The sequence below is a fragment of the Panthera onca genome, chromosome C1 (genome assembly GCF_046562875.1).
Source record: "Panthera onca isolate mPanOnc1 chromosome C1, mPanOnc1 haplotype 2, whole genome shotgun sequence".
NCBI lineage: Eukaryota > Metazoa > Chordata > Mammalia > Carnivora > Felidae > Panthera > Panthera onca.
In genome coordinates this window covers 179,498,068-179,511,363 of record NC_138346.1, presented here as the reverse complement: position 1 = coordinate 179,511,363, position 13,296 = coordinate 179,498,068, and the positions used below count along the sequence as shown (strand labels likewise).

The 13,296-nt window shown below is 41.9% G+C and overlaps 1 protein-coding gene across 4 annotated transcripts in view; it reads right to left on the bottom strand.

The window, feature by feature from the left end:
* Positions 1–1,396: 1,396 nt before the first annotated feature.
* The window catches only part of ORC1 (origin recognition complex subunit 1), a 32,629-nt gene continuing 20,729 nt past the window's right edge, over positions 1,397–13,296 (bottom strand). For 2 of the 4 annotated variants that reach the window (XM_078451907.2, XM_078451908.2), the window contains 9 exons: positions 12,743–12,840; positions 11,814–11,915; positions 11,234–11,405; positions 10,526–10,633; positions 10,089–10,238; positions 8,799–8,918; positions 4,728–4,897; positions 3,441–3,528; positions 1,397–1,735 (listed from right to left, as the gene is read on the bottom strand). In XM_078451907.2, the coding sequence (XP_078308033.2) occupies positions 1,544–1,735; positions 3,441–3,528; positions 4,728–4,897; positions 8,799–8,918; positions 10,089–10,238; positions 10,526–10,633; positions 11,234–11,405; positions 11,814–11,915; positions 12,743–12,840 (1,200 nt within the window). In that variant the 3' untranslated portion in view covers positions 1,397–1,543. Of the gene's footprint in view, positions 1,736–3,440; positions 3,609–4,727; positions 4,898–8,798; positions 8,919–10,088; positions 10,239–10,525; positions 10,634–11,233; positions 11,406–11,813; positions 11,916–12,742; positions 12,841–13,296 lie in introns of those variants that run through there. The other 2 variants (XM_078451910.2, XM_078451909.2) reach the window with 2 other exon arrangements.

The following is a 13,296-nucleotide window of genomic DNA, read 5'->3' as shown; positions in this document are numbered from 1 at the left end:
AACCCATAAACTGTGAGCTCATGACCTGAGCCAAAGTCTGACCTTAACTGACTGAGCCACCCAGGTACCCCTACAATGAACATTCTTGTACACAACTCCTGGGGTACACGTTTTTTAGGGTAGGAGTGGGATCGCTGGCTCATAGGATTTCTGCATTTTCCAGATTAGATATTACCAAATTATGTCCAAAGTAGTTTCAATTTATATTCCCATGAGTGGGGCGTTTGGGTTCCAGTTGTTGCCTTATTGTCATGGAAACCTTCTCTAATACATGTGGAAATGTTTTGGCTTGCAAGTCTCATTTACTATGTTGCCATTTTGTTGGTCATTCAGGTTTCTTTGTAGATGACTCATTTTTCCTTTTTATTATGTAATTCTTCATTCTGATACGGATCCTCCTTTATATGCAGTTATAAATATATGTGCATATTTTTTTCTGAATTGTTTGAGATTTGCAGATATTCTATTTCACTCATAAATATTTCATCATAATTCTCCTAAGAACAAGGGCATTCTCCTACATAACTACGGTATTTTCCACTCACAAAGTTTCACATTTACATAATACTTACATAATATATAGTCCATAGTTTTGTTTATAATTGTATCTCTTAAGTCCAGACCCAATCAAGTTTCACACAGTACATTTAGCTATGTCTCATTTCCCTATTCTCCCATGGTTTTTTGGTCTTTTGTGATACTATTTTTGAAGAGGAACAGTTGCTTTGCGTAATATTTTCCCCCAATTTTGATTTATCTGATAATTTTCTCATCAGCAGATTTGGGTCAAATACTCCTGGCATGATTATTACATCATAAGGAGGTTTTAGATGTCCATTCCATTGTTGGCTGGAAATATAAATATGAGAATTGCAAAGTAACACAAAAAACCCTGCCAAGATTTTGACTGCAATTGATCTGTATTTAGAGATTAATTACATCTCTTTATTACATATATTTCTTGATACCTTATATTTTGTGCCTTCTAAATTTATTTAAATATTTGTTTTTATGATAACTTTTAAAAATTATATTTTCTAGCTATTTGTTGGTATGGATTATTTGTCACTGATACTATTTCCAGCAGTTCTTTTTTATAAACTAAGTTTGTTATATTTACATTGTTAAAAAGATACAGGACATACAGTAAGTCTTCCTCTAATCCCTGACCATAGCCATCTAGTTCTTTTCCAGAGGGAACCAATGTAACCAATTTCTTACATATTCTTCCACAACTATTTTATACAGATACACATAATTGTGTATATACCACCTTACCATTAAGTAAATGGCAGGGCCACTAACAAATAAAAATCACAAGGAGGGCTTATAGTAGGAAGGATGGTTTGGTTTTATAATCTCATGTTTGTAATGTCTGCAAACTTCTCAAACACTCTAGAAAAAGCAAATTATTTAATGGAAAATTCCAAAATACATGACAGCCATTTCCATTCAGTATACTTTGCTACAATTTGATGTGCTTAGAAAAAGGAAATCAAGCTCTTTGAAAACATCTGATCACAGTCCTTCCTTGTGAAGCTCTTCACTCCTTCAGCGCGTACAGCACATCATCCTGGCTGACATTGAGCCGCACACGAAGGAGCAGGTCATTCCTGCTGGACTCCACAAGGAGAAGGCGACAAGAGCCTAGATGAGAGCACACTGCCATTGTCTCTGACATGGTAGGGTACGGAAGTCCCTCCATTCTGCACAGTGCCACGTGTTGACTGTATACCTAGAAACAAAAAGCAAATCTGAGGTCAAATGCCAGAAAGTTTAAGAGGAAAGGTAGTCCTGATTCTGTACCTGATCATTTATTTCTTCTTTTAGGAAAGTCAGACACTTCTTGTCCAGGATACTCAATACCCTGAAAGCATCAACAGGTGCCCCAATGGGGCACAAATGCAGGGGCAGAATGCTATTCTGCCTTTGGAATCAGAGCAGGTCTGAATCCTGGTTCTACCATTCACCTAAATATGCAACCCTGGGCAAGTGATTTCACTTTTTGAGCTTCAGTTTTATCTATTAAATATACTGCCACATCCCTCATGTGTTAATGGATATAAAATATCTAGTAATTGTCACTCATACAAACAATCCTAGTCTCCAGGGAGAATTGAGAGTTCCAATTGAGATTTTCATAATTCAGGTTAAATTTTACTACAAGGGTATTTTCCTTAGCAGATAATAGCACACAGGTACTAAAGCATGACCTCTGGAAAAGCAGAAAGGCCCAGGAAGAATGCTGCACAAGACAGGCAGGAAGATAATGGGAAACAGATTCCTAAAGCACCCCGGTGTGTCAGGCAAGTCTGAAGCACTTCCTGGTCACTCTTATTCTATTTATAAATCACCCCGACCCCCACTCCCATCCAGGCTGGGAGCTTCTCAGGAGCCAGGGATATTGACCAATTCAGCTCAGGGTTCCTGGATCACATCACAGGACTGACACACTGCAGATGTTCAGGAAATGTTTACAAACCGAAATGAAGGCTGCTTTCTACAGAAGAGCTGTCTCAGGCCCTAGAAGAACAATAATGGGCAAACATAACCAACACCTAAATGTTTAAAACAGAATTTAAAGAAAACGTGAAAGGAAGTAAAGAAATAGCTGGAAGGAAAATGTTTTCCTGACCTCTCCATTTGTATGTCTAAAACATAGTGACACACACACACAAACACATACACTCCCAGGTACACACTCAAACACCTTCAATAATATTTTAAGGCAGCTCATTACCTATGGACACTAGTTTTCAACAGAACTCTAAGGTACATGCCCTAGTGATTCCTTTTACTTGATACACTTGAAACTATGCTCAAAGAAGGTTTGGATTGATCTAGTTTGTTTTTAAAATGGGTCATCCTGGGGAGGCCTGGGTGGCTCAGTCCGTTAAGTGTCAGACTCTTGATTTTGAGCTCAGGTCATGATCTCATGGTTCATGAGATAGAGTACCATATGGGGCTCTGGAAAATGGAATTTTCCATTAAATTAAGATTCTCTCTCTCTCCCTCTCTCTACCCCTCCCCTGCTCATATTCATTGGCCCCCTCGCCCTCTCTCTCTAGCACATAAAATAAATAAACTAAAATTAAAGAAAAAAATGGGTCATTCTGAGAGCCTTATCCCCACCACACAAGCTTTATTAGGGCAATATCTCTTGTTCCTACTCATCTTTAAATCTCTTATTCCTAAAACAGTATCTGGCACATAGTACTCCTTCAATCTAATATGCAGAAACCAGTTGCTAAAGATCTCTTCTCATACAACTAAATAAAAATATCACATAAAAATAGGTGTTAGTCTGATATTCTGTAACATAACAGGTTGGCACAAATAAAGACTAACTGTTACACAGTGATTGAAATTCCCACCCATTTAAGAAGCACCAAAACCAAAATCTAGAAGGATTTGGGGAAAAAAAAAAAAAAATCACTTACCTGTTGAAATGTTGCTTCTTCTAGTCCTGATCGCCGGAACTCAGCAAGTATGGCTTTCAGGAAACTCTGTTCCAGAACAGAGGAGTTTCTCAAAGAAAATGAGATGTGAATTCTCATAAGTGGCTATACCACCAGCCCAGAGAAAAGTCAAATATTAAGTTTTTCTGTCTTTAGAGAAAAGAGAAGAAAAAACTGGGAAATACTTTCTCCTATATTATTCAGCAAGTTTTCTCCTACCCCCTAAAGTTTCAAAATGATATAGAAAATGCCACTTCAGAAGCCAGGCAACACAGCAACTGTATCTGGAAATATACCAGCACACTCATTTCATGAGCAGAGTGTATCATTCAGTGTAAGAGGACTAGTCCAACAGCACTTTACTTCACTCAGTAGGTGGTCACGGTTCTCCTCCTGTACGAAGTTTGCATTTCTTTATTTTTTCTTTTATTTATTTATTTTTTTAACGTTTATTTATTTTTGAGACAGAGAGAGACAGAGCATGAACGGGGGAGGGTCAGAGAGGGAGACACAGAATCTGAAACAGGCTCCAGGCTCTGAGCTGTCAGCACAGAGCCCGACCCAGGGCTCGAACTCATGGACCGCGAGATCATGACCTAAGCTGAAGTTGGCCGCCCAACAGACTGAGCCACTCAGGCGCCCCTCTTTTATTTTTTTAAAAGTTTTATTTACGTAATCTCTACATCCCATGTGGGGCTTGATCTCACCTCAAGATCAACAGTCACACATTCTTCTGACTGAGTCAGCCAGGTGCACCAGATTTGCATTTCTATTTCTCTGTAGACTATGCCCCTTAAGAAAAGGATAGTGTCTGGGGCACCTGGGTGACTCAGTCAGTTGAACGTCTGACTCTTGATCTCAGCTCAGGTCTTGATCTCAGGGTCGTGAGTTCAAGCCCCATGCTGGGCCGTGCACTGGGTGTGAAGCCTACTTAAAGAAAGAAAGAAGTGCAGAAGGGAGGGAAAAGGACAGTGTCTTCAGTAAATGCAGTTCTGAATGAGTAAAAGCTTAGAAACTTCTATGGCCTTCCTAGAATGTGGACCTCTCCAGAGGTTTTCCAAGGAAGGTCCAGGGTCAGGAAGCAAAAGAATCTTACTTTTTAAAACACTGAATACATTTTGACATATAACATTATGTACTTTTAGGATTTACAAATGTGTTACTCTGAAACATTTGTATATTGTAATATAATTGGCTTTACAGCTATACTTATCAAGTTACATAATCATAGTACAATATTGTTATCCACATCATTTAGAAGCAACTTACTTGATGGCAGTGATATATGATGACGAAAACATCTCATCTACTGCTTGCAGCAAGTGAGCTACAGTGACCAGGCCAGGGGAGTCGGGCTTCTGGCAGGAGAACTCACAGATCTCTGTGGCACGCCTACAAATGTCCAGGCAGCGTCGTGCATCTCCAGAAAGGGCTGCTACCTACAAGAGGGAATATTTTATTCCTTGAGGTCCCTTTACCATCTCAGCCCAGGAGAAAAACCAACAGGTTCTGTGTTCAGCTAAAAAGGAAAGGCAGTGCCGGGAATGGGCTTAAGCCTGATGTTATGTACTTAGACCCAGTAGGAACCTGGTGGAAGCCTGGGTATAAATTACTATAACGTACCTGGGACTCTTCCTTTAGTCCAAACCTTTATTTTGGGTTTACAGATAAATCCATAATGGAAAGGGCAGGGATTCTCAGCTTTATTTAAAATTTGGGATATGGGGGCACCTGGGTGGCTCAGTCTGTTGAGCGTCCAACTTCAGCTCAGGTCATGATCTCCTGGTTGGTGAGTTCCAGCCCTATGTTGGGACTCTGTCTGCTCTCACTCTGCCCCTTCCCCACTCATGTAGCACATGCGCACGTGCTCTTTCTCTCTCAAAAAAGTAAATAAATAAAACTTAAAAAAAAAAAAAAAAAAAAAAAGAGGGAAGGGAGCCACAAAGCTGAAGGACACAGAGGATTCTGTGGTTCGATGAATCAGACCAACCCACAATGCCAACAACTCCGCTGTTGCTCCTTTCTTTCCACATGCAGATTCCCTTCACAGGGAATCCTGTACTCTTCCAAACTGACTCAGAAAGCCACTTGCACTTTAAATTTCACAGAGGGAATTCCTGGACTCTGCAGCCTGCAAGGATCTCAGTATTCCAATATCGGCCAGCAATCCCCACCACTTGCCCAACAACAATCACAGGTAACGATGTCCTGCCTGACAACATCATGAAATGATTTCTTCCTTCCAAAATTCCATGTTAAGTTTAAAAGAGCAAATTGTATAGGCATATAAATACACAACACACCAAGATTAAAAGCAGTCACTTGAGGGAAGTGAGATTATAGGAGTCTTTAAATGTTTTGTGTATATTAGTTTCCAGAATGCAAATTTAAGACATTCTAAAGGTCACTTTTCTAGTAACCCAAGACAAGAACAGGAGTATCAGTTTATATTCTTCCTTTCTCTAATTTCCCATTTAGTTGCTAAAGATGTCCCATGGATGTTTCCACCTATCACTTCTTCCCTCCAATCACCATTCCCACTGCCTTGTGAAGCAGCACCGTGTAGTGGCTCGTAACATGGACTCAAGAGCTACCTCAAAGAACAAAGAACAAAGTGAACAGGTGACCCTGGGAAGCAAGAAAACACCCAAAGCAGTTCTTGCCCAGTTCTTATCCACAAACTTTGATGACCATAAATCCCCCTTTTTAACTGCTCTGGGGTGCAGGAGACGAAAGAAAAGCTAGGGCCCATCCAACATGGAATCTAACAGAAGACCCTGTATAAACTTGGGCTGTGACCTCCAATACAGCCTCAGCATGAGGGTGAATGAAAGACCCATCATGCAAGAGATGGCAAGAAAAATGGCCTGTTTAGACCTTGGTGCTAGGTAGGTGTAAAAACCAACCTGTAACTACAAGCCTTCCCGTGGATTTGAAGCCCAAATTTCTGTTGTGTCTCCTAAAAACCTCAAGTGGAGAATTTTGTTTAAAAATGGTCCCAGTTGATAGTGGCCCTTGGTAACTGACAGAAGGAAAAACAAAACAAATTCTAAATGAACTAATTTCAACCCAGTCCTCAATTCTTAGAGAAAGCCCTAAGGAACATGAGCATACAATAGAAAAAACAAAACAAAACAAAAAAAAAAATTCAAGACCCAGAAATAAGGAAACAAGGGCACATGTGCAGGGAAACAGTAATCAATAGGATTAGATCCACAAAGACTCAGGTAAGATACAGAACATAAGATACATTTGTTTCTTTATGTGTAAAGAAATGGAAGAGAGGTTTGAAATGACAGGCAAGAGTTTTGAGTAAAAAAAGCATCTAAATTTGATGCCTTGTGAAACCAAGAACCCTAAAAGGATGGGAAGCAACAGGGGGAATAGTGGATATAATTTCTGTGAGTTGTCAGAGTAGTGGTTGACTCTGCAAACTAGAGAAAGCCAATTCCTAAGCCAGTATTAAGGAATCCAAGAACGAATCGAAGTTACACTATATATCTTCAAAATGCTCAGACAATAGTGATACTGGAACTGGAGGTAAAGGGGGATGGTTTGGCTAAAATAAGGAGGACTGGTTGAAAGTTAAGAAATTGATGCCCTAGATTAGGAGTCAGCAAACTACAGCTTGCCATACATTTTTGTACATTTAAAAAGTTTTATTGGAACACAACTGTGAGCATTCATTTAATATACTGTGCATGGCTGCATTCAAGATGCAAGGGCAGAGGTGAATAGTGGTGACAGAGACCATTATAAAAAAAGCCTACAACATTTCCTTCCTGGCCTTTCACAGAAAAAGTTTGCTGACCCTTGCCCTAGATCCCTCCCCCATTTCATGCTGCTGGGTAAACATTAGGGCCACTGAGGAAGTTTTAGGGCTCTGTAGGAAAATTTTGTGCCTTGGTAATTTGTACTGTTTCCATAAAACTCTTTGCCTGGGAGATTATCCCTCTTCTGCCATGGCATGAGTTCAGAGATTTATTCTCAAATAAAGATAAAAAGTCTCTGAACCAGGGAACACTAGGTATTATTGCAGGGGAGGGGATGTCCCTCACTAGATATAAATGGTTACTGTTTGCATGCTGGATTTGAAGACCTCTACCCTCTCTGACTCCAGCCTACCTCCCCCACTCCCAGAATATTGCCCTCCAGGCAGGACCTGGGACACCCAGTCTGGGAAATCTGCCTATCCTAATGGGAAAGAACTGGAGATACTGAAATTGGCCCAATCAGATTACCCCACAGTGAAGCTCCCAGAGAACAAGCCCCACTCATGTGCTCAGCGCTCCCAAAAGCTTTTTAATCTTTACTCATACACCAGAGTGGACAACCAAGACATCTGAGGAAAGTCTCCAACCATGCAGGACAGAGACTAAATTGAAAAGACAAAAGCATCTTGGAGGAAAAGTGAGAAGACAACCTCAAATAAACAGCATAAGAAAAAAGGACCCTTCGGAGAGAGTGAGAAAAAAAAAGAACTTTTAGAAAGTGCATGATAGCAAAAGTGAAAAACTACCTAACAGAAAGGTTAGATGGTAACTTTGAGGATCTTGCTCCTGGAAAGCAAACCTTAGAGACAAGCACCGTATCTGGCTTGCCTCTGACCCCAGCACCCAGCTCTGAGCTGGCATTACATGTGCTGCTATAGGCACTCAGAATTCAGATCATTTCAACCAAGAAGAACCAGAAAAAAGTTTGTATTTCTTTTAAGTGCTGAAATGCTGTGGATGTGTGGTTTCTTGCACTTAGCTTGAAGCAGACATTTAAACTACTTTATTCCTCAGCAGCCTTGAGAATAGTGTTGGTGGGCATTCTCCCAGTGAGCTTGGAGGATGTGCATGTCCAATACCTCACACCTATCCTGGAGTGTGCACCTTACTAGGCACATTACAGACATGATCTCATTTAATTCCCTATTATTATTATTCCCATTTATTTTATTATTTCCATTTTTTCAAAGAAAACTAAGGCTCAGGAAGTTTTTAAGTAACTTTCATATAACCTTCCAATGCCTATTAAGTATTAGAGCCAGAACTTAAACCAGGTTTGCTACCTGACTGCCTATACAACCCTTTTCATTATACAAAGCTGCCTGTTACCTGAATCAATTAATCTTCGTTTGTATATAAGCCCACCACACTCATAGCCTGCTAATTAATTATACAATAAGAAGGTTAAGGAATTGTTCCCAATTTTGTTTCTACTTTTGGTATTTATTTTTATAGGACTTTCTAAATTTCTCTTCATCTTCAGAGCACCTAACACAAGGCAGGTGCTCAGCAAAGACTTGCCGCCTGGTTTGTAGGTGCAAGTAGGAGCTCCCTGAAAGTGACTTACCTTCCTAGCTACCAGTTGGATGGCATCATCCTCAAAGGCCTTTACATGTTTGAGTCGGGATATTAGGATCTGCTGCAGTTGGCTGTGAGTATAGGGCTGGAAGGACATCCTGGTAAGACCCTGGGGAAGACAAGATAATAGACGAATAAGTTCATTAACTGCCCACTCTGACAGTCCTGCTGGACAGCCACCCTCAAGTTCCCAAACTGGTTCCCAAGTCCCATAGAACACGTGACACATTTCATCCTGGGACCGCCACAGATTCCAGTTCCTTTCACTACTGACAATGGCCAGTGGTATCCTGCAGGGCAACGGTAGTTCTCAAGTATTTTTTCATCTCGTTTAAAACAACTTTTATTCTACCAGAATCATTATTTATTTTATTTGAGAGAGATAGAGAATGAGTGGGGTAGGGGCAGAGAGAGACGGAAAGAGACAATCCCAAGCAGGCTCTGCACGGCCAGCACAGAGCCTGATGCGGGGCTCAAACTCACAAAACCGTGAGCTCATGACCTGAGCCGGAATCAAGAGTCAGACACTTGACCGACTGAGCCGCCCAGGCAACCCTCTACCAGAATCATTTGGAAGTAGATGAAGGAAGAGGTGCTCTAATTACAGTGGTTGTGACCATCTTGGGCTCTACAATAAGCACAGGCACAGCTCCTGGCTTCACTCATCACCCTTGTAAGTACTTGATATTGTGCTTCCTGATGAACCACCAGGTCTGTGAGGGCAGAGGCTGTGTCTGCCTTGTTCACTGCTATGCTCCATGCTTGAACACTGCCTGGCAGGGGTGAGTGCTTATACGTGTATATACATACATATATGTACACACGCACACACACGTGTGTGTATATATATAGTTTTTATTTTAGAGAGAGAGTGCATGAGTGGAAGAGGGGCAGAGAGAGAGAATCTCAAGCAGGCTCCACACTCAGCATGGAGCCTGATGTGGGGCTCGATCCCATGACCTTGGGATCATGACCTGAGCCAAAATCAAGAGCTGGATGCTCAACCAGCTGAGCCACCCAGGCACCCTGAGTGCTTCAATATTTTTAATAAATTATTAGACCCTTAGGGCTCTGTGCAGTTTAAGAGTGCCCAGGTAGAATACCAAGAAGATGGGGTTTGTGGAAAATCATGCAATGGTGACATATTTAATTTAAATGTAAGAATTTCAGAAATCACATTTTGTACTTTTCTCATTTACTTTAGTTTTCTGTGTATTCATTTTTTAGAACTCAGCTTATGGATCTGTAAGAACAGCTTGAGAACAGCCTTAGGACCTACCAGTCGGCTTGATACCCGGTTCATCATGATGCGCTCTGGCAGATCCATTGTGTTGGCAATGGTCAGGACCACAAGCTGGGCCTCCTTGTGAGTGGGCCAGTCAAAGAGATTGTACATTATGTCTTGTTTCTGAGTCCATAGAAGGTCGAGCTGCCATTAAATGGAGAGAGATGTCAAGATCAAGCATAGACACAGAGCCAGGGCCCAGAGTGAAGGTCTGTTACTCCTGCTTTAGCTGCATGTGCTTCTAGGGTCACACCACAAAAGCAGCAAGGAAGTCCGTGGATGCATGCCTCTCACCACCAAAGAACAGGCTCAGATGAATGAAGGATAAAAGAAGGGAGGCAGGACTCCCCCCACAACCCAGCACTTGCTCCTGGAACACCACAGTCAAGTACCATGCCACTTCTGCGGTGCTCCCGTGGGGACCTCCGTACCTCATCCACGAGCAGCACAGTGGTTTCCTGAGAGGACCTTCGGGTGAGGAATCGCTTTGCCAGCAGTTCTGCCGCATGGTTAGCTGTTGCCTTTTGGCCTGTCAGCTTCTGCAATGGGGGGAAAAGTAGGTGTGGTAAATGGTAAGGATTTTACTCCCCTGAGCTTGATGTTAAATTTGCAATGGAGTCTGGAAGCAATTTAGTCTGAGGACTTTAGTATCCTAAACTCTGCCTTCCAGTCTAGTCTCAACCTTAACCTGGAGGGACGAGAAGGTACCAAAAGAGACGACAGAGTCCATGTTTGGAATGCAAATGAGCCACAGGCTGGTCCCAGAAGCCTCTTCAAAATCATTACAGCATGACTGTTTATACCTGGATATTACTTGTTCCAAGAAAACAACTAATGAATACGAGAGTGAGGTTCAAACTCCAGCTACCTCTAATCCCTTTTCCAGTCTGCCACAGTACCTCCTGTGTACAAACAGTTTTTGCCATATTAATAAGTCCTGGCTTGCAGTAATTCATGTCCAGCCCCTAGACTTTAAGGTCCCTGATGTCCCTGCCTTCTTTGCCCATGCTACCTCATACAAAGGACAATACCTGGCACATCATAAACATAGAAATAAGCACAAAATTAAGTAAACCTTTCCTTTTTCATGTGCCACTAAGAAACTGTACTTTCCAAAAAACCCAAACAGCTTTACTCACCTGCAAGATTTGCACATAGACTTGGTGGGGTTCTGTCAGCTTCATGCCATTGACCTCGATGTATTGAAAGGGAGGAACGTCATTTGCTTGGGCTGCCTGCTGCAGGCAGCGTATCACCTCGTGCACAGTGGCAGTCTTCCCTGTCCCAGGGACCCCGGAGATGTACATGCACCTATGGCAAGAAAGGAGGACCTGTGGGCTAGGTCTGTGCCAGCTGCCTCACACTATTGCCAGTTAGAGGGATGGGGGATATGTGCTGAGGGAAGGACCCAGACCCCTGAAATGTGGAGATGGGGGCAATAAGGTCCATCCTTGGAAGCTAGTCAGAACAGGACCTGGTTATACAGAATCATTCATTCTACAAGCAATGCTGTATTTTCATTTTCTCTGAAAGACAGAATTTCTATTCCTATCGAATTACGTGGACAACAAAAGCTGCTTTAGAAGCCTTAAGTTTGAGCAACGATTTTGCCTGTTGTGACACTGGGGAGAGACCATTTGGTTGACTGTGACACCTGAGATGGTATATGCTAGCAGGAGCCTTCCCCCTGACCGTCTTATCTGCCTCAGCAGGACTCACCCTCCCGTATGGTCAAGGAGTTTGCTCTCCACAAAGTTGTAGATGTTTTGGAATTCCTGTTCCCGACAGGGAAGAGTCTCAGGTACAGCAGAAACATGCAGCCTATAATTAGTGATAAATAAAGGAAAAGGAGGACTTCAGGAATATGTCACCATATGCTCAGTAACAAATGGGAAAGGATTATCTATAGTTTCCACATGAAACCCCAATCACAAATCCATGGGAATGCCTTCATTCTCAAATCTCTTCATTTCGCCTCATAATCCCTTTCTCCACCCAAATTACCTAACTCATAGGTTCTCATTATGGGTACATATCACATGGGGAGGTTTCCCCAAATCATAGGGATGGACCTCATCCCACAAGAGATTCTGATTTACTTGTTTTCTGATGATCTAGGCCTTATGTATTTTGAAAAGGTCCCTGCATAGTTCTAAAGGGTACCAAAACTGAGAAGCAGTGTTCTGACTCATCAGTCACCTTCTATCCCTGAGCAAGTGGTGGCAGTAGAACCTGCCTGTCCACATTAGCTCACCCAGACTTGAAGGGTTTCTTCTCTCTAAAACACATATGTTCATTTTATTCCCTACCTTTATTATGTATACAAATGACTAAAAATTACTTGTTTTTCTAAAAAAAATTTTTTTTTCAGTTTTATTTATTTAGTTTGAGGAAGACAGAGACAGTGCGAGTGGTAGAGGGGCAGAGAGAAAGAGAGAGAGAATCCCAAGCAGGCTCTGCACTACCAGTGCAGAGCCTGACGCAGGGCTCGAACCCAGGAAACCTTGAGATCACGACCTAAGTCAAAACCAAGAATTGGACGCTTACCTGACTGAGCCACCCAGGCACCCCACAAATTATTTGTTTTATGTGAATGAAAGCAGAGTCCCATTTCTGCCTATCTAAAGGGGGCCCATGAGCAGTGTCACCTCAGCCGGGCCTCCTCCAGTACGCTGGCTGGCTCCTGGGCGGCCAGGTTTCGGCTACGGATCTGGGGAGTGGCATGACGTGGCGTACTAGGCTTGGGCTGTATTCAAAAAAAAGATAACATATTTTAGAAGGAAAAAAAAACAAAGCAAAACAGCATCTAGGACACATCAGCAAATCTGGTTCCTGATGATCTGATAAAAAGAGAGGTGGTGAATTCCTCTTGGTTCCCTTCTGTATAAAGTACCATGGTTGTCGCTCTCTCCACATGGTATATGCACTGTTCACAGGCCAAATACAATCTCTTGTTTCTAATTTACACATAGTATTAGGATTTGAAAATGTCAATCTAAGTAAAGACTGAAAGTATGGATTAAATACTATTTAAAGTATGGGCTAAATACTATTAAAATCTTATCCTGAAAGACAAGTTATTAAGAAACCCTAACTACTCTGCCCAATACAGGGTAGGGTCGGAGGTATAAACCAAGTTTGACTCATAGGCTTCTCCTCTAGATTTGGTTGAAAATTTGGTCAAACTTTAGCTCAGGACTTC